This window comes from Poromitra crassiceps (genome assembly GCF_964638095.1).
Source record: "Poromitra crassiceps genome assembly, chromosome: 28".
In the NCBI taxonomy this organism is placed as follows: Eukaryota; Metazoa; Chordata; class Actinopteri; order Beryciformes; family Melamphaidae; genus Poromitra; species Poromitra crassiceps.
Genome location: NC_139651.1, coordinates 15,977,636 through 16,005,103, shown reverse-complemented (window position 1 = coordinate 16,005,103; position 27,468 = coordinate 15,977,636). Strand labels below are relative to the sequence as shown.

The window sequence follows — 27,468 nt, the reverse complement described above, 5'->3', positions numbered from 1 at the left end:
TCGGCTACTATCATATTTCCCTGCATCCCTCCTACTGAGATTACCGGTATATCGGTAATGATTTTGGACAGACTGAATGCGCGGAGGAGGAGGAGGAGAGATCTGCAGCTGTGCCCTGAGTAACCCTGAGAGACACTCGCCTCGCTCCGACTACTGTGCCTGTCTGTGAAAAGCGTCCTGTCCAGTCGCACCTTCGCAAACAGATGCGGGATTCCCTCAATCCTGTACCCAATCTCAGACTGTATTCTCTAAATCGCACACCAGCTATTTCTGTCTGTGTTTGTTTGTTGCTCCGTGAGGTTAGAGCGCCCCATGCATGCAGCAGGCTGTTTCGCCAGCCGGCGTCTGGCAGGAGGGACTGGGAGGAGGCGCAGGCAGCCTGCACTGCACTGAGAGGAAAACTTTTGCACAACTTTTAACAAGAATCACGAAAAGCCCCCAAACTAAAATGAAAAAGGGACTATATGGCAACTTGGACGAGGGAATGACGTAGAGAAATCTTGCATTGTGTTACCCCAGAACGGGGGGTTTGTCGTATTGTGCGGTGTGCTGCTGTAACGAGCCCATGCCACTTTGCTCTCGTAACGTAGTTTGATACACTGCCATAGAGATACATGCAGAAAAATAATTAAATTTCTAGTTCGCCACTGAATTACCAAATTGATATAACTTTCAACCATTTTGAGCAAAGCTCTTTCCAAACAGGCCACCAGCGTTGGCTAGTTGTTGATATTTATAAAGATATGGCCCCTCTCAAATAAATTATTTTTGAGGCAGTAGGCAAACTGTAATGGCGTCGATTTCCGAAAAAAAATCTGGACTTGAACACAGCCAAAGAGTCTAGTATAGACAAGAGTATATGTCATTTCTTGGTTTTTTCCATAGGTATTTTCAAATCACTGTTCTAATACATATCTAGGGGGTAAGTCCTCCTTTAAGTGGCGTTCCAGTGTACTTTTTCTAGTAGGAGGTCAGCAAATCCAGAGGTGTGAGTTGTCTGGAATGCAGCAGTAGGAGTGTGAAATATGTTCAAATGAGCGGTCCTGCTTTACCCTCCACTCTCGTAACAGCAATGTAGTGATTAATTGGAGGGGTTATTTCTCAGGTTTCCCACTCTGGTCAGTCAGAAAGGTCTCAATTGGGTGGGGTGGGCTCATGGTGTTTCACAGTGGGCGTTAGCGATGGTCTTTAGTCTTCTCAGAGAGGCACCTGGGCCTGAGGGCAGATCAGACTGGAGAAACTGGCTTTACTGCTTTCCTCTGAGCAAGCCATCTCTCAATGCTTTGCACCGCACCTTTCTGTTGACCTCCTCAATACCGCCTACACAGCATCTGCTTTCTAGATACCTGTGTGTGAGGGGGTGTGTGTGCATCTCTCAGACAAGGACAGAATACTGGAAATGTAGAATTGACTGGAGCACACAAAATCACTGGCAAACTAATTGAATAAGGTACAAAAACTAACGTTTCGACGTGAGCAGCGTCTTCTTCAGAGTAAAAAAAAAAGGCGGGGAAAAAGCTGTTTTTCAAACTGAAACATAGCGGTTAGTTTAGTATAAAAACTATATCGCTCGTGGAAGCTCGTGGCATGTCGCCGGTCTTCAGCTTTGCCGGTAGAGAAAGTGACGTCACTTAGGCGACAGTGCATGTAGTCTGTCTGATTTATAACTTCTAGTGCAACAGTTTGGCGACAAACTGTGACTTTCTTGACATGCAAAGTTACGTTTTAAATGGACAAAATTAACGTTGGCACCCCGTGGCACAATTCAAACGGGATCAAAAAAGTAACCTTATTACCGCCATTCATGTTTTTTCAGCGCTGGTACAGGGAGAAAAGCAGGAAGTGACGTTCACTTTGCCTCTCTATATACTGTATAACGTAGAAGCTACCAACCTCCAAAGAGACGCCACCCAGCCCCGGACACTCCCAAAACATCATGTATAAAAGAACCTAAAAGACAAAGAGAACAAAGATCACAAAAAGAGGGTGTAAGCTTGTTGAGGTGTGGAATTAAATCCTTCTTCATGTTTAGTTTTTGTGCACTTTTTGGGCAGTATATAATACAGTGCACTCGCTGTCCTTTGAGCATGAATAATCACTATAGTGAATAAACAGCAGGCAAACCTATCAAGGCCTACTTCCTTGAAGTTCTTCTTCATTGTTTGTGAACATATCCTGCCCTCTTGTTTCATCTCTTCCCTCCTCTGCTCACAGGTTCTTCTACCAGCACATCTGGAGGAAGTGGGATGAGGAAGATGACGACGACGATTTTGACTATTTTGTTCGTTGTGTGGAGCCTCGTCTCAGACTGTGAGTGCAGCTTTGTGTTTCGCTGTTGATCTGATACTGACACGGCTTCGTCCAGCAGCCCCATAGATCCAAAATATGTAGGGCCATATCAAATCAGTTTTAATTTTTTTACAGTGTTTTATTTTATTTTAATTTATTTTCTATTAAAAAATAAAAAAAAATACTTTAGTTTTAATTTAGCGGTTAGGATCGATTCCATGGTTCCGTCCGTTTCTTCTGTTTTGCGGAAATCATATGGCCCTAAAAAATATTTCATCAAACTATCCACATGGAGCAGGAAGCTGGAGTGTGACAAATTAGTCATCCTTACATCACAAAGCTCTGGATCAATTGTATGAGCTGACAATCTGTACACAAACAAATGTTTTTTTATGCAGTAAAAGTGCAGTTGTTATTTTGGCCACAGGATGGCACTATGCACTAGGAAATCACAAGGCAGTGCCACAGCTCCTAAATAGATTTTTTTTTTACAGATATTACTGCTGGGTAGGGAGGAGTGATCGATGGCGTACAGCTACACCTGAAGATCGTTTTAGATGTGCAGAATGTAGAGATATTTGTCAGAACGCTCACTCTATTCTTTATTTTATTTTTGTTGTAGCCCCAAAAACCCAACTTTTCATCTCTGATCTGTACTGTATGTTCCAGACAGTGAGATTGTGAGGAGGATCTGTATTCTTTCAGTATTGCTGCCTCTTATATCATCCGTTCCTAATGACCTTCTCCTGCTTTTCTTCTCATGACTGTTGATTTCTCTCCTCTGCTCCTCTTATCTCACGCCTCTGCACTTCTGTGGATTTCACATTTTCCCTCCTTCCTTTCCCCACTGCTCCTCTTCCTCCCCCGACTCCAGCTACTATGACATCTTGGAGGACCGAGTCCCCGCGGGCCTGGTGGCAGAGTACCAGTCCTTACTGGTCCTCTGCTCGCAGTGCTTCGGCCAGTTCTCCTCGCTCCGCAGCGGCCTCAGCAGCGACTCGGAGTCGGAGCTGGACAACGTGTCCATGGTGGAGGGCCTGAAGCTCTACCAGCAGCTGGAGACGCTCCAGCGTAAGCTGCGCATCGTCGAGAACCCCTTGTTGAGGTAGGGGGATGTGACTCGTTGCTCTTTCAGCTTTTCAAGATTTCAAGATATTTATTGTCACTCTAGCAGTGTTTCCCCTACCATTCTACAGGCCCGCCAGGCCAACAACGCCCCCGCCAGGCCAGAAAAAAAATGACATCTCCCCCCCCCCTGCTCTCCCAAAAATTTCAATAAACCTTTATGGCATATTATTACAATACAACAATACTGGTGTTGACAGTGTTGACAGTAGCCTAATAGAAGATGCCAAATCGTTCAAAACAATAAGCATTTTGCTGGTTGGCCACCGCATGATCACATGGTTTGCAAACAAGCCAATGGTCATTGGTCTCGCCCCGGTCGCCATCTTGACGTGACGTCACCTGGAAACAAGCTATAGCAAACAAAATAACTCCTTGACAGATGTAGGTTTGTGTTTGTGTCCTTCACTGTCACCATCAACCTCCTCTCACCACCTCTACCGACATCTTCTCCTACATTGCACCACCAGGTATGTCCTTGGCTACAGGGGCAACAGCAGGCAGCAGTGTGCCCAGGCTCGGGGGCCCAGGCCCTCAGGGATCAGGGTGGTCCACGTCGTCTCGGGCACCACCACCGCCAGCCAGCTCCAGTCCCTCGTCAACGACAGACTGCTGCCTCTGTGCTCTGCTGCCGACGACACTGAAGTCCAGGTAGGACCGCTCACGTTAGTTCATTTGAGTTGTTTACAGATTCCTTAACGATTAAAAAATAAATTGCACATTTTCTTATTCGTGTCCTAATTTGACGAAGCCGACGAGACGAGTCAGCAACACGGGGGGATTTGAATGCATGTTCTTCACCACTTTGACCGAATACAATTTAGAGAACGAAAGGCCCTTTTTAGAATGTTACTATTCCTTCAGCAAACTGAATAAACTGCATCATAAATGTCTCTTTTCTGCATTCATGTGACACATGCTGTGCTTCCTCAATTAATTGGTGCTCAGCTGGGCTGGGGGGGGGGGGGGGCTGATGTAGAAAATGTTGGTAAGCAAATAATTTTAATTGACGTAGAAAATGTTTTGAAGCGGGGGGCACGATGGCGCGGTGGTAAGCGCTGTCGCCTCACAGCTAGAAGGTCCTGGGTTCGATTCCCACCTGGGACGCTGGGAGCGCTGAAGGAGTGCGTGCCCGTCCGCATGTCCTCGAGTGCCCGCCGCCCGGGTGGGGTCGTCAAAAAGGGCCTTTCTGTGTTGAGTTTGCATGTTCTCCCCTGGGTGTTTCCTTCATATAGGAACCCCTCACCAAAAACATGCAATATCCTGGTCGCTGAAGTGGTGCCTCCTCTGGTCATTAGGGGCGCCTATTCAGAGGGAGGGGAACTGGTTGGAATAGCGTGAACCTCCCACGTGCTATGTCCTACCGGTGAAGCTTCCCCTCTCAGGTGAAAAGAAGCGGCTGGCTAACTGCCCATGTCTCGGAGGAAGCATGGAGCCAGTTTTCGGCTCTCTCCAGATCAGCAGAGGGTGGAGCAGCAACCGGGATAAATAAATTAAAAATTAGCACTAATGGGGAATAAAAAGGGGATCAAAAAAGCTGCTGTATCCATATGCATTTCCGCTCCAAGTAGCCAACAACCGCACGGGCTCGACTTTTTCTTCAGTTTTATGTTTGTGATATTGTCAAGATCGGAAGCATTCGTTTTATTGCGAAAATATACCAATTTCTACCCTGAAGGGAAATGATTCAAAACACTTCAAATCATCTTGTAATAAAACATTGACACAGCAACAGTGCATGATGGGACTGAAGTCAAGAGACAGCAGGACACAGCAAACGCCAAACGTAAGATCTAGTTTGGTGATTGGTGTGTGTGTGTGTGTGTGTGTGTGTGTGTGTGTGTGTGTGTGTGTGTGTGTGTGTGTGTAGTTCCACAGTGACCCGGTGGTGGCAGTGGGTTTGTGCTATCAGGACGACATGGTGATTGTTCTCCCAGGACACTACAGCGTTACCAGCTCCATCTTCCTGCCAGACTCCATCACTCTAGAAGGTATATTGCCGTCTCTGTGGGAAGCCTCGAACATGAGACGTTTCAATCAGTTTCCACACAATTATGCACAATTCATATTGTGCCGCTTTAAATATCATTTGCGCCCACTGAGCTACACTTGAGACCATTCCTGACAAAGACACAAGCTTGATTGGGCGTTGGGGGGGCTGGACACAGGGAGAGAGAGAGGTAGGCTGGATACACAGAGAGAGAGAGAGAGAGGGAGGCTGGAAACAGGGAGAGAGAGGGAGGCTGGAAACAGGGAGAGAGAGGGAGGCTGGAAACAGGGAGAGAGAGGGAGGCTGGAAACAGGGAGAGAGAGAGGGAGGCTGGAAACAGGGAGAGAGAGAGAGGCTGGACACAGGGAGAGAGAGAGGGAGGCTGGATACAGGGAGAGAGAGAGAGAGGCTGGACACAGGGAGAGAGAGAGGTAGGCTGGATACAGGGAGAGAGAGAGGTAGGCTGGATACAGGGAGAGAGAGAGGGAGGCTGTACACAGGGAGAGAGAGAGGGAGGCTGGATACAGGGAGAGAGAGAGGGAGGCTGGACACAGGGAGAGACAGAGGGAGGCTGGACACAGGGAGAGACAGAGGGAGGCTGGACACAGGGAGAGACAGAGGGAGGCTGGACACAGGGAGAGAGAGAGGTAGGCTGGATACAGAGAGAGAGAGAGAGAGAGGGAGGCTGGAAACAGGGAGAGAGAGGGAGGCTGGAAACAGGGAGAGAGAGGGAGGCTGGAAACAGGGAGAGAGAGGGAGGCTGGAAACAGGGAGAGAGAGAGGGAGGCTGGAAACAGGGAGAGAGAGAGAGGCTGGACACAGGGAGAGAGAGAGGGAGGCTGGATACAGGGAGAGAGAGAGAGAGGCTGGACACAGGGAGAGAGAGAGGTAGGCTGGATACAGGGAGAGAGAGAGGTAGGCTGGACACAGGGAGAGAGAGAGGTAGGCTGGTCACAGGGAGAGAGAGAGGGAGGCTGGATACAGGGAGAGAGAGAGGGAGGCTGTACACAGGGAGAGAGAGAGGGAGGCTGGATACAGGGAGAGAGAGAGGGAGGCTGGATACAGGGAGAGAGAGAGGGAGGCTGTACACAGGGAGAGAGAGAGGGAGGCTGGATACAGAGAGAGACAGAGGGAGGCTGGACACAGAGAGAGAGAGAGGGAGGCTGTACACAGGGAGAGAGAGAGGGAGGCTGGATACAGGGAGAGAGAGAGGGAGGCTGTACACAGGGAGAGAGAGAGGGAGGCTGGACACAGAGAGAGAGAGAGGGAGGCTGGACACAGGGAGAGACAGAGGGAGGCTGGACACAGGGAGAGAGAGAGGGAGGCTGGACACAGAGAGAGAGAGAGGGAGGCTGGACACAGGGAGAGACAGAGGGAGGCTGGTCACAGGGAGAGAGAGGTAGGCTGGACACAGGGAGAGAGAGGGAGGCTGTACACAGGGAGAGAGAGGGAGGCTGTACACAGGGAGAGAGAGATAGGCTGGATAGAGAGAGAGAGAGAGGGAGGCTGGAAACAGGGAGAGAGAGAGGGAGGCTGTACACAGGGAGAGAGAGAGGGAGGCTGGATACAGAGAGAGAGAGAGAGGGAGGCTGGATACAGAGAGAGAGAGAGAGGGAGGCTGTACACAGGGAGAGAGAGAGGGAGGCTGTACACAGGGAGAGAGAGAGGGAGGCTGTACACAGGGAGAGAGAGAGGGAGGCTGTACACAGGGAGAGAGAGAGGGAGGCTGGATACAGGGAGAGAGAGAGGTAGGCTGTACACAGGGAGAGAGAGAGAGAGGCTGTACACAGGGAGAGAGAGAGGGAGGCTGTACACAGGGAGAGAGAGAGAGAGAGAGGGAGGCTGTACACAGGGAGAGAGAGAGAGGCTGTACACAGGGAGAGAGAGAGGGAGGCTGGATACAGGGAGAGAGAGAGAGAGAGGGAGGCTGTACACAGGGAGAGAGAGAGAGGCTGTACACAGGGAGAGAGAGAGGGAGGCTGTACACAGGGAGAGAGAGAGAGGCTGTACACAGGGAGAGAGAGAGGGAGGCTGGATACAGGGAGAGAGAGAGGGAGGCTGTACACAGGGAGAGAGAGGTAGGCTGGATACAGAGAGAGAGAGAGGTAGGCTGGACACAGGGAGAGAGAGAGGTAGGCTGTACACAGGGAGAGAGAGGTAGGCTGGATACAGAGAGAGAGAGAGGTAGGCTGGACACAGGGAGAGAGAGAGGTAGGCTGGAAACAGGGAGAGAGAGAGGTAGGCTGGATACAGAGAGAGAGAGAGGGAGGCTGGATACAGGGAGAGAGAGAGAGGCTGTACACAGGGAGAGAGAGGTAGGCTGTACACAGGGAGAGAGAGGTAGGCTGTACACAGGGAGAGAGAGGTAGGCTGTACACAGGGAGAGAGAGGTAGGCTGTACACAGGGAGAGAGAGAGGGAGGCTGGATACAGGGAGAGAGAGAGAGAGGCTGTACACAGGGAGAGAGAGAGGGAGGCTGTACACAGGGAGAGAGAGAGGGAGGCTGTACACAGGGAGAGAGAGAGAGAGAGGCTGGACACAGGGAGAGAGAGAGGGAGGCTGTACACAGGGAGAGAGAGAGGGAGGCTGTACACAGGGAGAGAGAGAGGGAGGCTGTACACAGGGAGAGAGAGAGGGAGGCTGGACACAGGGAGAGAGAGAGGGAGGCTGGATACAGGGAGAGAGAGAGGTAGGCTGTACACAGGGAGAGAGAGAGGGAGGCTGTACACAGGGAGAGAGAGAGGTAGGCTGGATACAGAGAGAGAGAGAGGGAGGCTGGACACAGGGAGAGAGAGAGGGAGGCTGTACACAGGGAGAGAGAGAGGTAGGCTGGATACAGAGAGAGAGAGAGGTAGGCTGTACACAGGGAGAGAGAGAGGGAGGCTGTACACAGGGAGAGAGAGAGGTAGGCTGGATACAGAGAGAGAGAGAGGGAGGCTGGACACAGGGAGAGAGAGGTAGGCTGGATACAGAGAGAGAGAGGTAGGCTGGATACAGAGAGAGAGAGAGGGAGGCTGGATACAGAGAGAGAGAGAGGGAGGCTGGATACAGAGAGAGAGGTAGGCTGGAAACAGGGAGAGAGAGGTAGGCTGGATACAGAGAGAGAGGTAGGCTGGAAACAGGGAGAGAGAGAGGGAGGCTGGACACAGGGAGAGAGAGGTAGGCTGGATACAGAGAGAGAGAGAGGTAGGCTGTACACAGGGAGAGAGAGAGAGGTAGGCTGGTCACAGGGAGAGAGAGAGGGAGGCTGTACACAGGGAGAGAGAGAGGTAGGCTGGTCACAGGGAGAGAGAGGTAGGCTGGATACAGAGAGAGAGAGAGGTAGGCTGTAAACAGGGAGAGAGAGGTAGGCTGGTCACAGGGAGAGAGAGAGGGATGTATCTGGAGAAAATCCCTCAGGCTGCAAATAACACTTGACAGAACAATAAATGCCACGGTAAGAAGAATGAGTCATGACACAGAGACATGTTTATAGTGGTAAACGTTGAGTCTGAATCTGCTCGTTTCTTTGTCTGTTCTGGTATCGCTGCTCATACCAAGTACCCACTTTGACTTCTATTTATTTCAAATGAAGCAGACATTTAAAATGCATCGGTGTTAAGAACAGCACATATCAACGCTTTCATGAACCCACTTAAGCGGTTAATTGCGATGGAGAGATATCATCTCTCCACATAAAATATCGCCGAACGTGACTTTAAGACTTGAATATGAAGTTAGTTTGGTGTTTTAAGTCACAGTGCTGCCTACAGACTCACATGTGACTAACACGCATAAGATCCGCGGTTTTGTTTCTCGCTCTCCCTCTCTGATGCAGTCGCCCCATTTCTTCCTCTGCTTCCGTTGCCTCCTCATATGCATACGTCTGATATGAGCAAGCCTTGGGAGCGGAGATAAAGAGCCGCCTCACTCACACAGCTGAGCAGCAGCCCAATTAAGGCGTCACTGCCAACATTACCATAATACAGTTCAGTTCTCCCCTCCGCCCAAAAGCAGCACCACTGCACGTACACAATGACCAATGTGGATTTTTGAATAATTTTCAAATCGCCGGCGGCGCTGATTACGATATTGATTGCAGATACTCTGCGCTAATATTTCATATCTTTATATTTGACCATTTTCAAGCCGCAGATTTGCAAAAACTTTCAACGTATTCAGTGTTTCTCCTATTTTCTGGTTTTCCTCTTTTCAATCATGAGAGACTAGAAGGAAAGTACGATAAACTTTAATGATAAAACAACACTTAGATTTGGCGAATGACTCCATGGAATGATGACGCTCCTCTGAGACAAGAGGAGGACGTCAGTGATTTATAGGATAGAGAACCCCCATAGGGAGTTCTACTGGAGTCATGACATTGGTGGTGTTCAGGGGAGGAGGAGGGGCGAAGCAGCAGCTACGCAGGAACAGCAGCTATATGGGTGAACAAACAGGGTGAGTTACAACTTGCAAGAGTCTTAAATAGAACTTCATTTAGGTGATTGGCAACAGCCGAAGAGAGGGAAAGCGTGGGAGACATTGATTGGACAGGGATAAAGAGGGCGTGCATATTTATGAATGGCTGATGTAACCTGAGGGCGTTGCTGCAGGGGAGAGAGAGAGATGAATGGAAAGGAACCATGGATTAGTGAATGGGATGGATAAACAATCATTGACTAGTGAAGTAGTCTTCATTATTGAAAACAGTCTAAGACATTATGTGTTTGGTTCTAATGTGTCCTCTTCCTGCGCAGGCTTCGGGCCTCCCGACGAGGTGGTGATCGAGAAGAAAAACAAGGGCGACTCGTTCGTCGAGTCCTCAGGAGCCGCCGTCAAAATCTCCAACGTCAAGTTCATCCAGCATGATGCTATTGAAGGCATCCTCTGTGAGTGTGATGCTACTGAAGGCATCCTCTGTGAGGATGGCTGCCACAGCAGCACCCTTTAAGACAGTGGTTCTCAACTGGTGTAGCCTCAGGACCCACTATTTTCCTTGTCATGAAGTCGCGACCCAAATTTCAGATTTTTCTTTAAACCACTCAAATTTATTGCACAAAAAATAGCGCATTAATTTAATACACAATGCCTTCATGCACTGTTATAAACCTCAAATTAACAAAAAAGTGCAACAGAAGTGCAACTAGGGCTAAAAACCAATTGAAATAAGGCAGACTTGAATTACAGGCCTATATGTTTTTAAATTTAAACAAGTCAAACTGGTCATGCTCAGAAAGTCTTATTTGAACTGTATGAAATATGAAATAAAAGGCAGACCCTATCTTGAATTACATGCCTATATGTTTTTAAACAAGTTAATAATAATAATAATAAAAAAAATAATAATAAAACAAGTTAACCTGGTCATGCTAATCCAGTTTCAGTAGTCTGAATTTAACTAATATGAAATAAAAAGGAATCACAGGCAGGCTATATGCTTTTTAGTTAAACTGGTCATAACTTTTAATTAAACTGGGGCCATGCTAATCCAGTTTCAATCATCTGAATTTAACTAAAATTAAATATGAAATGAAAAGGCAGACTTCTCTTGAATTACAGGCAGAGCATATGCTTCAGCTTGTTAAACAAGTAGAACTGGTCAGGCTAATCCGGTTTCAATAATCTGAATTTAACTCAAATGAAATATGGGGGGAAACTTCTTTTTTTTTTTTTTTTGGCCAATGTCCGCGACCCAATCAAAACGGCCCCACCTTTGGGTCGCGACCCACCAGTTGAGAAACGCTGCTTTAAGACATGATCAGAGGCCTTAACAGCTTCTGAGTTATTTCTGCAAGGGTCTTGCGCACGTCTGGAATCTAAAGGAAATCACTGAAAATGATTTTCATAATTCCCAGGTGTGAATTTGTATGGGAAATGGTGGGAAAGTGGTATTTAAAAAAAAGTATTTGGGAGGAGAATCATGTTTCAATAGACACAACCCAGAGGGGAAGGTAAGATGATGGAGCTGTTGTGAGTGGATTTGAGGCGGGCGTATTACAGGACGGCTCTGCACTTGAACCTGACATTGAAGCTATTGGAAACTGTCAATTTGCAGAGAGCTGGCATAAGCCCTGTCAGGCCAGGATTAACAGGACAACGTTGCTGCTGATGTAATTTAGTGCATTTTGCACCTGAGTGATTCCAATGAACAATCTGGACAGCTTTATGTCATACTTTATTACCGCCATAAATTACCCAGGTGGCCATTCATTCCTGCCAGTTTCCACAATACATTACTACTAAAGGATGTATAATTTATGAATGGCGCGCCATCGATCCAGGCGGCAAGTAGCGTCGACTGAAGATTAGAGTTTGCTGAAAGACAGGAGGTTATTTGCCTGGTGGTAACTATTACTCATAATGCTTGTGTGGCATGCTCTGTAATAATCACAAATAACATAAATCTGCGTGGGATAAATAGGGAAGTTGGTTGTTGAGGACTGCTAAAAAGACAAAATAGTGATTTCTAAAGTTGTGTAAGAAGACATTAGTTATTCAGTGACGTCACTCAGTGTCCTTCTCCACCCTGGCCCCTCTGCCTTCCTTGCTGCCCGTTCATCGGCCATCATCAATAACGTCAGGATCGACTGAAGGCTGGAGCTCAAAGTGGCTGAAAATATCATACTGCCAAACATAATATTGAGCTTGGAGATGGCGACGATGCAGTCTAAAAGGGCCTGTGTCCACCTAGCGTCTTTTTCCGACAATATACAAGGAAGCAGTCTGAAACTAACGTTAGTTCAGTACGGTAGTAGCTTGATAGCTGACAGCTAGCAAGCTAACAACACAGGTAGGCTACGTTATTAAAAGCAGTAAGCACAGAACACTCACCAAAAATATTAAGTGTCTAGCCAATCTGCTCCCACAATTGAGCCTTTCTGTCTCTGTTGCGATAGTTTCTCCATATGATTAGTTGCCAGAAAAGGAGCACCCGACACCAGCGTCTTTCTGAAAAGTTAAATTATTTTCATCTGGGAGCGCTAGGAATCGGGCGCACAAAAACGGCGGATCGCTCTGAAAATAGACGCTGGGTGCAGCGCACTTTCTCTAGACGTCCGTGTGCGCCCGCATACGCTCTCCCCCCATTGGAAACAACTGAAAAAAGACGCTGGACCTGAGGAAAAGACGCTAGGTGGACACAGGCCCATATACTGTATATATATATATATACTAACTGTACCGTGGTCTGAGTGAATAATCTTTTCTGACTGGTGCACACGTAGGTCGCTTCAAGTTTAACCACCCATCTAAATTCATCCGCTACTACCCAACCTGTAACCATAGCAACATAACAAACCAATTTTGATGGCGACACACACACACACACACAAGCTGCAAGAAACACTGCCCCTCTGAACTTACTATCACATTAAGCGATCAGGTGATCGGGCTGTGGCCGACATTCTTCATGAAATTGTTTTTTGATTTGGCGACAATAACATGGCTTAAACGACAACCAAAGGGTTCTATCTATGAGCTGAGCGGACTAGATGACCTCCCGCGGCCAACACGTGTCCAAGGTTCGTCCCATTTCCTGGAGCAGTGAGCAACGTTTCCATTGCATGAGAACCTGATGGGATGGTAACGATTGTAACCAGGTATTAGTCGGTTTCCCAGGTGTCGCCAGGGAAACCGAGACTTTACATTTTGATTTGCAAAACTTGCACACCAAACATTTATGGGATGCTTTTATTTAATATTGTTGGCAAAATGAGCAGCATGGTATAAGCGGGATAATCGAGTAGTTAAAGGCGTTAAAACAGTTTGAATGCACTTTGCGGGCGGTTCTTCGTCTCCGCGTCGTGCAGTAAAAGCGTTTACTGCACACCTACTGGTTGATGATCACGTACTTTAACGTTTTGCCCCCTAAATGTCCACCTGGGTTTCAGTTCAGCTTGCCTTACTACTGTCTTTTAATCAGAGATGTGGCTGCTTCTCTATGCAGGCCACAGGGTGTCTGCGCCCCCATCGCACAAGAGACACAGACAAATCTCTCCACTGACAAGTAGCCTCAATAGACCACAATGCATTGCAGCCACAGGACATGTTGCATTGTGATTAAAGGGTGCAGCTGCCATCAGAAACATGCCCCAGACAGTTGGCCAGCAAGCTAGAGTTTGGTACTTGTTGTTACCCACACGTTTGATTGAAAGCAGCAAGCTCACACTCTGTCTCTGTCTCTGGAGGTGGTTGAGGGGCATTTTGGGACAATGTTCAAATAAACATAGAAGTGAGCAAGGCAGGTTGAGAGAAAGTGAGTACAGCAAAAAATAAATTGCACTGCAAAATAACACCTGGAATTAATTTATTTCAGAGCTGAACGATTAATCGATTAGTCGATCGACAGAAAATTAATCGACAACTATTTTGATAATAGTACAATTTGAAGAGAAAAGGTTCTCTGATTCCAGCTTCTTAAATGTGAATATTTTCTGGTTTCTTTACTTCTGTATGACAGTAAACCGATATTATCATTTGAGGGCGTCATCTTGGACTTTGGGAAACACTGATCGTCATTTGCTATCATTTTATAGACCAAACATTAATCGAGGAAATAATCAACAGATTATTATTATTATTACGCTATCGATAATTGATCGTTAATTTTCCCGATTTTCGATTATGGAAATTGTTCAAAATGAACATCCCTAGTGTGTGAACTCACGCTCACTCTTTGCTGCATGTTCCTGTCTGCTGCTCAGGCGTGCGTCACGGCAGCCTGCAGATGGAGAACTGCGTGCTGCAGTGTGAAACCACCGGTGTGATCGTCCGAACGTCCGCCCAGCTCACCATGACCATCTGTGACCTCTACGGCTCCAAGGTGAGGACCAGGGTCACGGGAATGTGGGGGACGATGAGCAGATTTGTATTTATTTTAAGTAACCGTGTATACCCTGTGACCGTCACCATCTGTCCTGATTGCTGAAATCATAAATCAGCACAAAATACCGGAGTACAACTAAAAGCATACAAGCTTTGAGAAAAAGTTTGTATGCCTCGGCCATTTTCTCCCCAATTGTACTTGGCCAATTTCCCCCCTGCTGCCCCGGTCGCTGCTCCACCCTCTGCCGATCCGGGGAGAGCCGGAGACTAGCACCATGCTTCCTCTGCCACATGCACAGTTGCCAGCCACTTCTTTTCACCTGACAGCGGGGAGCTTCACCGGCAGGACGTAGCAGGATCACGCTATTCCCACCAGTTCCCCTCTGCCCCGAACAGGCGCCCCGACCGACCAGAGGAGGCGCTAGTGCAGCGACCAGGACACATACCCCTAATCCGGCTTCCCACCTGCAGACACAGGCAATCATGCCTGTATGGACCAAGCCGGAGGCAATGGGGGGCGCGAACCTGCGACCCTCGTGTCGGTAGGCAGGGAATCTACCACTACACTACCCGGACGTTCCTCTGTCCCATGCTCGTTAACACGATCTCTCAGGAACGCCTTGAGGGAATTTCTTCAAATTTGCCACAAACGTCCACTTGGACTCAAGGATGAACTGATTAGATCAGGGGTGGGCAACTATTTTTCATGGGGGGCCACATGAGAAACCCAGACTGTTGCCGGGGGCCGAACAAATATTGTCATGCCGTAACCCATGGATGGGCAACTTTGATGATAGAGAGAGCCACAAAAAAAATTCCTCGCTACCAGATTTTGCTGAGGGCTGAACGGCGCCAGCGCGACAAATTTGGGGCATTTGAAGCCAGGTTTAGAGGAATAACTCATTTTAAATTAACAATTGTGATGTCATTATTCAGTCTTAACCACCAATATTTGATCCTTTTCCTCACTCACTCCTATGTCACCACCTGCTCTCCCTGCAGGGCTTGAAATTAACTTTTTTGACCACCTGCCAATATGGCTGCTAGATTTTAAAGTTACCAGCCAATTAGAATTTCCACTAGCCTAAATGTTTTTCTTGAAATAAACCAGAATATGAGTGTGTTAATTTAAGCATAAGTATCAGTAAGTGGCCCGGGATTCTCAAAGCCTGTGTTGAGGGTCACACAAGAACAAAAATGCACTCTTGAAGCTAAATAAATCCAAAACCAACAAGCTAATTATTTAAATTTCTACTTCAATGTAGAACAGTCATTTCTTACACATGAGATTACTTTTAGCCTTTTAGTCATAAATATTATTGAAAGATATTCCATATTCCAGACTGAAATGCTATAACAGAAGAGTATTGCCCAGAATGACATGAACATTTGGACACTTATTCAGCGGGTATATTGCATGTTGCGTTCAAGTGCACTGTAATTTTTTTTTTTTTTTTTGCTTGCAATTCCATCGCGGGCCGCACAGGGGGCGCCCGCGGGCCGGGCCGTATGTTGCCCATGTATGTATTAGATGTTGGCGGTCAAAGTTCAAGGTCACTGACCTCACATCCGTCCGTTTCATCAAGATCAAGGAAGGGGGGCGGGGCTAGGTAAAAGTATTCCCATGATGTCACAAGCATTTTCCTACCAATATGGCGCTATAATACACACAGCTCATTGGCTGTTTGTGTCACTTGATTGTAATCAGCTGTTAATTGATTACAGTCACCTGTTATTTTCCTACCAAGATGGCCGTGTGGTGATGTAACACAATACTATGTATAGGAATAGGAAGGTCGTATAGAGAGTCTGCTCAGGCCTGGGTATAGATTGCAAACTCACACACACACACACACACACACACACACATACATACCGTAAATTCCGGACTATAAGACGCACCGGTCTATAAGCCGCACCTTCAAAGGTGACTATTTTTTTCTTCTATAAGCCGCACCGGTCTATAAGCCGCGGGTGTTTTGATGTTTAATTACCATATGTAAGGCTTCGTGCACAGAGGGGATTGTCGGGATCGATGGCTGTTTGGGGAAGCTCCCATTTATTAACATTTCAACAAAACAAAAGTCAGGTCACTAATCCCCAGACAAAATCACACATTGTGGTATTTTTTGTTTTTTTTACAGTGCACACAGTGTCCGCGGTGTGGTGAAAAGAGGGCAAGAGAGGAAATTAAAACAGAAGTGGATTTATACCTAGTTAGAAAGAGTGCTAAAGATAGTCCGGTCTGGTTATGACGAGTCTCGCTGGGTACAGTACGCCAAAGCGATATCCATTGACTCGATGATGCTGTTGTATGTTGCGCGTTTCTGTTGCACCAACGCGGAGAGGTCCTGCCGGACGAAAAAGCGAAAAAGCTGCTTCTTCCCCGCAGCCTGGAGGATGAGTTGACGGTCGGGCCAGCGGAGTAGGCAGATGAAGATGGCCCTCGGTGGCAGGCCGGGGTCTGGACGTGGCCGAGGCGCCCGGTGTGCGGGAGAAAGGAGGAGGAGGAGAAACCGCCACCTCCACAGCCAGCCACCTCACACACCCCAACTGTTTAATAGTGCCCGGCTCGCATGCCTCTCGGTCGGCTGGCCGGACAATATGCACCCCGCTGCAGCAGCAGCAGCTTCGGGAGGTTTTCTCACTGTGTTCGGGACTTCGGCTCTAACTCGGCCAGATGGCTGGACACGAGTGAAACTCTTCACGGTTGCATTATTTTCTTTAGTGAGTGAGTGGATGGACTTCTGCACGTTTTCAAACTTGTTTTCAAGCTGCTCAAAACCTCTGAGCGATGTCGGACTTAATCGATAGTGTTTCACGGAGTAAAAGTTTAGCCCAAGCGGTGTATCTCCAGCCTCCAGCAGGTGAGTCATTTCCTCATTCATGGCGTGATTGCTTCGTCTTTTTCTTTCTGCTTACCTGTGTTGTGTTATGTTATGTTATGTTATGTTGTTAAAAGAGGGCAAGAGAGGAAATTAAAACAGAAGTGGATTTATAGTTAGAAAGAGTGCTAAAAAAGAGAGATTTTTTTTTTTTTTTGGAAAAAATCCATAGATAAGACGCACCGTTATATAAGCCGCAGGGGGCAAAAAAGGCCAAAAAACGGGAAAAAAGCCGCGGCTTATAGTCCGGAATTTACGGTATATATAAACACACACACACACACACACACACACACACACACACATAAACACACTATACACCCCCAAGCTTCCAGCATACAGCCCTGCTCAGAACTTAGTCATAGTGTTGCAGGACAGCTTTAAATGTACTTTGGTAAATCTGTCTGCTTGTTGCCCAGCAGTTTGTATTCGGGCTTAACTGATATCCCTTTTTGAAGACCAGTACCAACATCTCTGGATTGAAGCTGCTGCTAGTCAATCCTTTGCAGTGATATTCAGTGTCTTTAAATTTGACCCACTTTTCATTCCACCAGCATCAAAACATACGACTGCATAACATATTCATGATTATTATGCACGCAATCAAAATGCTTCATTAGAATCAATTCGAGTTGAGGGTTTTCCACATTAAGGCAAAAGGGCTAGCTGATTTTTATCATAAAAGGCCAACGCTAATGAGGCTTTCCAACTTCCATGATCGTAATTTGGAAACCCTCATTAGTGTGTTGCTGGCACCTGTGTTTACCCTGCCTTTTCGACACAAAATGGCCCCCGTGAAAAGGGTCTATTGACTGATGTCTAAGTCCAGTTAAAATGCTTTTTGTCTTTAGTGACAGAAACTCAAAATCACAAGTGTCACATTAAAATGGGTTTGTCTTGTCATCGCCATCTGTGTACTATTGTGTGTGTTTGTGTAAATGTGGTTGTGTATGTGCTTGGTGATGTTGTGTACCGTAAATGTGCTTGGTGATGTTGTGTAAATGTGCTTGGTGATGTTGTGTAAATGTGCTTGGTGATGTTGTGTGCAGGGGGCTGGTGTGGAGATTTACCCCGGCAGCGTTTGCAGTCTGATAGGCAATGGAATCCACCACTGTAAGGATGGAATCCTCATCAAGGTAAAAGAAGGGTTTCCCATAGAGTTTATCTGCCCATTTCAACTGTACAAGTTATTAACTAGGAAGGGTTTCCCATAGAGTTTAACTGCCCATTTCAACTGTACAAGTTATTAACTAGGAAGGGTTTCCCATAGAGTTTATCTGCCCATTTCAACTGTACAAGTTATTAACTAGGAAGGGTTTCTCATAGAGTTTATCTGCCCATTTCAACTGTACAAGTTATTAACTAGGAAGGGTTTCTCATAGAGTTTATCTGCCCATTTCAACTGTACAAGTTATTAACTAGGAAGGGTTTCCCATAGAGTTTAACTGCCCCTTTCAACTGTACAAGTTATTAACTAGGAAGGGTTTCTCATAGAGTTTAACTGCCCATTTCAACTGTACAAGTTATTAACTAGGAAGGGTTTCCCATAGAGTTTAACTGCCCATTTCAACTGTACAAGTTATTAACTAGGAAGGGTTTCCCATAGAGTTTAACTGCCCATTTCAACTGTACAAGTTATTAACTAGGAAGGGTTTCCCATAGAGTTTATCTGCCCATTTCAACTGTACAAGTTATTAGCTAGGAAGGGTTTCCCATAGAGTTTAACTGCCCATTTCACCTGTACAAGTTATTAACTAGGAAGGGTTTCTCATAGAGTTTATCTGCCCATTTCAACTGTACAAGTTATTAACTAGGAAGGGTTTCCCATAGAGTTTATCTGCCCATTTCAACTGTACAAGTTATTAACTAGGAAGGGTTTCCCATAGAGTTTATCTGCCCATTTCAACTGTACAAGTTACTAACTAGGAAGGGTTTCTCATAGAGTTTATCTGCCCATTTCAACTGTACAAGTTACTAACTAGGAAGGGTTTCCCATAGAGTTTATCTGCCCATTTCAACTGTACAAGTTATTAACTAGGAAGGGTTTCCCATAGAGTTTATCTGCCCATTTCAACTGTACAAGTTATTAACTAGGAAGGGTTTCCCATAGAGTTTATCTGCCCATTTCAACTGTACAAGTTATTAACTAGGAAGGGTTTCCCATAGAGTTTATCTGCCCATTTCAACTGTACAAGTTATTAACTCATTCAGGGCCAGTTTAGGACTGCCAATATTTAGCACAGGCCAAAGATTTTCATAATTGTTGGTCATCTTTCAAGACCCACAGTAAATTATCTATTAGCACCAGAGTGATTTGCAATACCTCAAAATGAAGATGTACGTCTCTGGGTTCACCAGGAAAAAAAAAGTTAGCTTTTAGCATGTTCTGTACTCTACTTATATCCATTTATATACACCCTGTTTTCACCCAAAATGTCTCTCTCTCAGATGACAAACAGGAGCAAATGCAATTTCTGTAAAATATACATTCTCAAGCAGAACTCGCTCTCAATTCTTTTATTTTGAACTGTATTGACATCAGACATGTAAATACTATTCGTTATGACACAAATGAAAAAAAAAAAAAAAAAATATATATATATATACACATGAAGTGCTTTTTTTTTACATTCAACAATACTGCAGTGTGAGTGAGTGTGCAGACAGACACACAGACAGACAGACAGAGAGACAGACAGACAGACACACCGACAGACAGACAGACAGACAGACAGACAGACAGACAGACAGACAGACAGACACACACACACACACACACACACAGACACAAACACACACGATCCCCCTTCGTTGCGTGATTTCTAACCCCACATAGGATAAGCAATAACCACGCCCTGTGGCGCCGGGATTGGCCAGGAGCAACACTGGAGCAGAGACACTACACTGGAGGGCACGCAGTCCAGCGATTTCATGAAGCTCTTGAGAACGGGCAGCGGGCTTCTGCCTGCGTGCCTAGCTGTTCGTGTGCTGCTCGTCCATGTCTCCCCCTGTCATATTCTTCCTGCTATCGTTGCCGTTTTCCCCTCGGCTATTCAACACGTCCTCACCGCCCTCTGATCACTGCTGATCGATCATTTCCTCATTCCTCCGATGATCAAACGCATCTGTGGATTACTTTCTCCGGTTTTCTCCGGCTGGCACACAGGAAGGCTGGCACACAGAAAAGCGACCAGCTCCTGCAGCGCGCGAGGGGCGTTTCAATGGGGTTTCTCCTGTCTGCACAAGGCAAGCTCCTTATCCATTTTCTGATATTCCTCCTGCTCAATTTCAAAACAACAGCTGCGGTATGTGTTTGTTCACGTGTTGTCTTAGATGATAGGGACCTGATACCATGTGACAGGCTGGGGAAGTGTTTTAACTACGCCCTGCAGTAATAAAAACAAAAACACGTCAAACACGTCATTGGCCCTCTGGGCTATTCCTGATAAGACGTCAAAGACGTCATTGGCCCTGAATGAGTTAACTAGGAAGGGTTTCTCATAGAGTTTATCTGCCCATTTCAACTGTACAAGTTATTAACTAGGAAGGGTTTCCCATAGTTTATCTGCCCATTTCAACTGTACAAGTTACTAACTAGGAAGGGTTTCTCATAGTTTAACTGCCCATTTCAACTGTACAAGTTATTAACTAGGAAGGGTTTCTCATAGAGTTTATCTGCCCATTTCAACTGTACAAGTTATTAACTAGGAAGGGTTTCCCATAGAGTTTATCTGCCCATTTCAACTGTACAAGTTATTAACTAGGAAGGGTTTCCCATAGAGTTTATCTGCCCATTTCAACTGTACAAGTTATTAACTAGGAAGGGTTTCCCATAGAGTTTATCTGCCCATTTCAACTGTACAAGTTATTAACTAGGAAGGGTTTCCCATAGAGTTTATCTGCCCATTTCAACTGTACAAGTTATTAACTAGGAAGGGTTTCCCATAGAGTTTATCTGCCCATTTCAACTGTACAAGTTATTAACTAGGAAGGGTTTCCCATAGAGTGTATCTGCCCATTTCAACTGTACAAGTTATTAACTAGGAAGGGTTTCCCATAGAGTTTATCTGCCCATTTCAACTGTACAAGTTACTAACTAGGACGGGTTTCTCATAGAGTTTATCTGCCCATTTCAACTGTACAAGTTATTAACTAGGAAGGGTTTCCCATAGAGTTTATCTGCCCATTTCAACTGTACAAGTTATTAACTAGGAAGGGTTTCCCATAGAGTTTATCTGCCCATTTCAACTGTACAAGTTATTAACTAGGAAGGGTTTCCCATAGAGTTTATCTGCCCATTTCAACTGTACAAGTTATTAACTAGGAAGGGTTTCCCATAGAGTTTATCTGCCCATTTCAACTGTACAAGTTATTAACTAGGAAGGGTTTCCCATAGAGTTTATCTGCCCATTTCAACTGTACAAGTTATTAACTAGGAAGGGTTTCCCATAGAGTTTATCTGCCCATTTCAACTGTACAAGTTACTAACTAGGAAGGGTTTCCCATAGAGTTTAACTGCCCATTTCAACTGTACAAGTTATTAACTAGGAAGGGTTTCCCATAGAGTTTATCTGCCCATTTCAACTGTACAAGTTATTAACTAGGAAGGGTTTCCCATAGAGTTTAACTGCCCATTTCAACTGTACAATTTATTAACTAGGAAGGGTTTCTCATAGAGTTTAACTGCCCATTTCAACTGTACAAGTTATTAACTAGGAAGGGTTTCTCATAGAGTTTAACTGCCCATTTCAACTGTACAAGTTATTAACTAGAGTTTCACTGATGATGGGTTTTTGAAGGCTGTCAGACACTATTTTGAACTGATATTGATCATTTTCAGGCCAAACAATTGCAACTATTCAGGAAGCAATGTTCCACTTAGCTTTAACATGGGCACACTTCTTTTAGACTTTGCAGGCTTTTTAGGGGCAATGGCAGAACAGCTCTGGAATATATTACTGCCTTTTTAAATGAGTACATTTACAGAAAAACATCATTATTGAACAATAAAATAAAATAATGCGCAAAGAATTAAAGAATCCATTGCTGTTTTTACAGACCTTTTTTATTGTAGTCGTGGTCAGGGAGGATCCTCGATTGTATGCGAGATGGATTATATTGACTTTCTAATAAAAGGCTAATATCCACCCAATATATTGGCTGTTATATTGGTCTAAACCACATGACTATTTTTTTACTTGTTTGATCTTGAAATTCAACTGAATGATTGTCTCCAGTATACATGCATGCTGCACTCCAGAATAGGGATGGGCATCGAATTTCGAATTTTCGAATAATCGTTGTTATTATCAAGGTCGACTTTTATTATTGAAATTCGAAATTCGAAAAAAAAAAAAGTTTTTTTTTTTTTTTTTTTATTTTTTTTAGTGAAATGTTGCATTGTCTCCCCTGATTCTAAGTATAGTCAAATCGCTTGGTTTGAGCAAGTAAAAATTTTTTATAAGCATTTTAAGCAAGGTTTATGGAAAAATGAATGGCGGATGAAATCCCATGAAGAGGGAGAGGGGGTGACTTTGGCACCCCTTTGGCACTCAGACCTGAGCCTACTAAATATTTAATGAACCACTCATGATTGTCAAAACTGTTTTTTATTTTCGAAAATGTCAATGTCATGTAACATGTTCTTTACTTCAGTGGTGCAATGCTTGTTTGAGCTAAAAATCCACAGCAGAAGCTTTTTATATTAATTAATAAAGCCGTAGACTTAGAATCAGGGGAGACAATGCAACATTTCACTCACAAAAAAAAAAAAAATTACATTTTTAATTTTTTTTACATTTTTATTTTTATTTTCGAATTTCGAATTAAATTCGAATTTGGCCAGCGAATTTCGAATAGTGTTTTTGCTAGAAATGCCCATCCCTACTCCAGAATAGAGTGTGTTCATATGTGCTGTGCTCTCTTCCTCTCTAGGACTTTGCTGACGAGCTGGACGTGATGCCGTCCATCACCATGGAGAACAATGTTCTCCACAACAACGAGGGCTACGGGGTGATCCTGGTCAAACCCAGCCACAAAGACCAAGCGCCTCAGGGCAACGCCGGAGGTACGAGGTCTTATTACTTAGTATTATTGTTTGCATTGTTTATTATCTAAGGCATTCTGGTTCTGTACGGGGGCCGGTTGCACAAAACACCTTAAAGGCATAGTTGTGATTTTTGATTGATTTTATTTTTTGATGTGGGGTTGTATGAGGTACTTGCATACAGTCAGTGTACTACATGTAGTAGAATGCAGCCGGCGTGGTCCCAGTTTGGAGAAATGGAAACCGGTCGTGTCAGGCAAGTAGAGCTGTCTGCTGAGTGTGAACAGGGTCACCAGCAAAAACGTTAAAAACAACAGGGAAGAAAAAACAAACATTAAAGGTCCCAATTCGTGCAGCTGTAACCTCTTAAAAACGTGTCTCTGGTCCATAAAACATGATTCTGGATTAATTTGTTGAAAATATAGCAACCCCGTTTGTTGTGACGGAGTTGTCACTTCCTCATCTCGTTGCGTCCCAAGAATGGTCTGTTTCTATAATATATTCAGAACTAACAGGTCCCATTGGCCGCTGAGGGAGAGCCCGCCCCAGGCTCCCAGCGGCCAATCAGATTAGCGTCTGTGGACCAGCACGCTAGGTTGTGTCCACAACTAACGTGAGCAACGAGCTATCGCTAACTTAACGGTTGCTACGCTAAAGAGGACATCTCAAAATGCCTAGACTTACCGAATGCACCTCCGCAGTTGCCGGATCACGTACAGTTGGCGTCGCTCCAGCTAGAAGTGTTAATTTTGTGGCTATAGACTAAATGGTGCAGGTAGCTTGTGTGAGAGAGACGCGCGCAGTATGCTTGAGGACCATCGTGACGTCACATTAACCCGTCTGGGGAACAGAGCGTTAGGGGGCGTGGCTTGAAGGAGACTGCAGGGGGAAGCTGGATAGGGACAAATCCAACTGAGCTTGTGACCACTCATTACAGGGAGGGATGACAGCAGTATATATGCATTTACAAGTAAAAACAGCTTTTGCACGGAATGGGACCTTTAAATGATTCCATACTGCTCACCAAGTCTCCAAAAGCCCTGAGATGTGAGGTTGACTAGAAAATACATATTTCAGAGCTGGTTTTTAGCTTCTCCAGTTACTCTCCTCACATTCCTGGAGCACCTGGCTACAGTGAAGATTTCAGCTAGAAAGAATCTGAACTATCCCTTTAAATTTCCTCCTTAAGTATGACACTTTATAGCTTAATAGTTTATTTGAGTTAAGTTGTGGACCAGTGATGTCATTCAGGCACAAATGCCATCACTGGTCCACAACTTATTTCAAATCACCTCTCAATAACTGTCAAACTAAATGAATGCCTGCAAAAACTGTTTACAGTTTTCTGATATACTACTGATATTGTAAATTGGGTTTTTTGTGCAACCGATTTTTATTTTAAGGAAACCTTAACACAGCCTTTAAGGAAAATCTGAACTTATGGTGTTTTGCGCAACCGGCCCCCAGAATGTCCTCCAGGGCCTGTAGAGGAAGAGGGAGGACAGAGGCCAGAGAAACAGGAGGGAGGCGTCACCGCAGCGGACGACTCGACCGCCCCGACGCCCACGACGGAGGAGGGCGACGCGGCCGCCTCCTCGTCCAGGAAGTGGCGTCTCTGCCGCCAGCTGAGCAGGAGCAAGGAGACACCCGGCAGCCGCGCCGTGGACGGCCCCGTGGACTACCGCATGTTTGTCTCCTTCCAGGGAAACCAGTTCAAACGCAACGGTATGGGTGACTTTGGCAACTTCTTCTACTGAAGGACTGGACTCTGGACTGTAGGAGCGGGCCTGGTCGTTTGCACACCTATCAAAGTATAAAGTTACTATTTGACAGCCAGGATATTTTTGTAAGCAAGATTGACTGTATTTCATTTACTGACAAAAAGTTTAATTTTTTTGACAGTGTTTTTGTTTGTCATCAAATCTATATTACCGAACAATATCCTTCGCCATCAACTGAGCCGAATTCCATTTATTTAGGTGGTATTGTGAAAAAGTCTTGTGCGTTTAGTTTTGGTGCGTTCAGCTACGTTGTCTTCTTCCATTTATAACAGCGCATCGAATTTGGTGCGATGGTGAATCGATGCCTGCTCTCCCAAGTTGCACAAATAATTTTTTATTTTATTTATTTCTATCGGCTCTCGACTAAAAATGGCTGCACGAGTGTACGCATAATTGATGTTTTTAAATGCTTTTATTAGAGATGGCTAATTGCAAATCCACAAGGTTCTATTTAGATCTAATCAATTTAATTATCCTTGAGTTGGTTGCTTGTTTAACTTTTCACCAGTGCACTGTAAATGTTGTTGAGTTCCTATATACCGGTACTGTTCTTTCTTCCCACGGTGTTGTGGTAATGTATTATAATAGCCTACATACAGCTCTGGGGGGAATAAGATACCACTATTTTCTCCACTTAAATCAGCATCTCCAGATAGATGAAGTGTAAGATCTTTTTCTCCTGACTGATCATTTTGCAGTGGTCTCTTTTCTTTCCCCCCAGAGCTGTTAACTGTCACATGGTGCCTCCGATTGTCTTAAAAACTTTGAGTGATGTATGTTTTGGTTCAGGGAAGTTCACGTTTTTTTCTTCTTGCTTTGGAAGTTACACGAACAATTTCACACAACTTTGGATTGTTTTTTCTTGCACTTTTGCGACACCACTCTCTGTGAACACTGATAGCCAAGTGCAAATAAAACCAGATCATGATTACGATTACGAAAACTTTATTGTCCACAAGTGGAAATTAATTCATTGATTCATGTGTACGGCTTTGACCTCCCCTACTCGCTGTCGAACAAAAGGTTTTGTATTCTGAGCGGCCGTGGCAGACGGAGCCGACAAATACCATCCAGGTTCTTTGGGATTTAAAAGCTGAAACTTCTGGAAGACAATTTAAAATGGTTTAATTTGAGATGATTAATTTCCCAGAGATTAAAAAGTGTCTGTTGAAACCTCATTATGCGGCGCGGTAGGATTAATGACATACCGGGTAATCCTCCTTCTGTGTGTGTGTGTGTCCCGTTGTAACCTGGTGTAACGCCTCTGTGCAATACATTTTACTGCAGCTCCTCCCTTTGTGCAACACGTTTGACTGCAGCTCCTGGGCTTTTTATTGACTGACCTGACTAGATGACTTGGCTCAAATCCAAAGTGAATTAAATGGCTGTAATCATTATGTCTGTGTGAGAGAGAGAGAGATTGTGTGTCTACCTGCTCAGTAGTCAATGTGGAACTTATGTTCTTTCTCGCGCATGATGGGACAAGTTAGCCCTGAAGCCTTTCTGTCAGAAAGCCACGGTGCAGAACAGAGGAATCGGCATACAACTCGTCAAAACATGTTTCATTGACATTTTATTTTTGTTTTAAGGATGTTGGTTGTTATGGTTCGGGTTATAGGCGAGTAAAAAAAACTAGAACCACTATGCATGTATGCATATAATATGCCTCCGCCAACAAGTGAGCAGTCGACATCCGCGTCTCTCCAGACTTTTGACGTTTGAGCAAAATGTGAAGAAATTCCGTCAAGGCGTTACTAATTATTATTATTATTGACTGATATGGCATTTAGGGATGTCACAATACTAGATTTTCTACTTGGATACCGATACCCAGGAAAATATCAATACTCGATACCATTTTCGATACCACGGCAAGAGGGGATGATGACACATCAAGAGGCATAAAAATAAAGTTAGACAGACGGACGGACAGACGCACACTTCTCCATAATCTAGACCTGATCAAACTTTGAATTTAGACAGCAGATTAGCCCTGCTCGCCATCAGAACACATTTAGCTTGTTGAAGCAACAGATACCCAATGATAGGGAGGGGAAAATCAGTGATTTTTCATTAAAAGAAAGCACTGATAGTATCAAAACTGTTGCAAATGAGTATCCATTTCAATTTTTTAGTATTGATACTTTCGATACTATCGATACCTGTTGCAAATGAGTATTGTATCCGATTCAAATTTTCAGTATCGATACTATCGATACTTTTCACAACCCTAATGGCATTACCTACAATGCCTATATGACAAACTGACAAAGCCCTAAAAATAGCAGAGCATGTGACGCTAAGTAGAGACTGACAGTGTTCAAAATATTTCTGTAGCTTTGAGCAGCCAGCTATGGAATGTTTCTAAGTGCTATGAGGTGCAGGTGTGTAAATGTGTTGGCTGCCCAGTCTCAACTGTCATGAGGTGCAGGTGTGTAAATGTGTTGGCTGCCCAGTCTCAACTGTCATGAGGTGCAGGTGTGTAAATGTGTTGGCTGCCCAGTCTCAACTGTCATGAGGTGCAGGTGTGTAAATGTGTTGGCTGCCCAG

The 27,468-nt window shown here is 45.0% G+C and overlaps 1 protein-coding gene across 1 annotated transcript in view; it reads left to right on the top strand.

Moving 5' to 3' along the window:
• shcbp1 (SHC SH2-domain binding protein 1) overlaps positions 1–25,786 on the top strand; it is a 30,494-nt gene extending 4,708 nt beyond the window's left edge. Inside the window, exons 5-13 of the mRNA XM_083662289.1 lie at positions 2,215–2,310; positions 3,164–3,394; positions 3,885–4,065; positions 5,285–5,405; positions 10,141–10,272; positions 14,086–14,204; positions 18,141–18,227; positions 23,026–23,158; positions 24,605–25,786. Of these exons, the coding sequence (XP_083518415.1) occupies positions 2,215–2,310; positions 3,164–3,394; positions 3,885–4,065; positions 5,285–5,405; positions 10,141–10,272; positions 14,086–14,204; positions 18,141–18,227; positions 23,026–23,158; positions 24,605–24,894 (1,390 nt within the window). The 3' untranslated portion in view covers positions 24,895–25,786. The remainder of the gene's footprint in view (positions 1–2,214; positions 2,311–3,163; positions 3,395–3,884; positions 4,066–5,284; positions 5,406–10,140; positions 10,273–14,085; positions 14,205–18,140; positions 18,228–23,025; positions 23,159–24,604) is intronic.
• Positions 25,787–27,468: the final 1,682 nt, after the last annotated feature.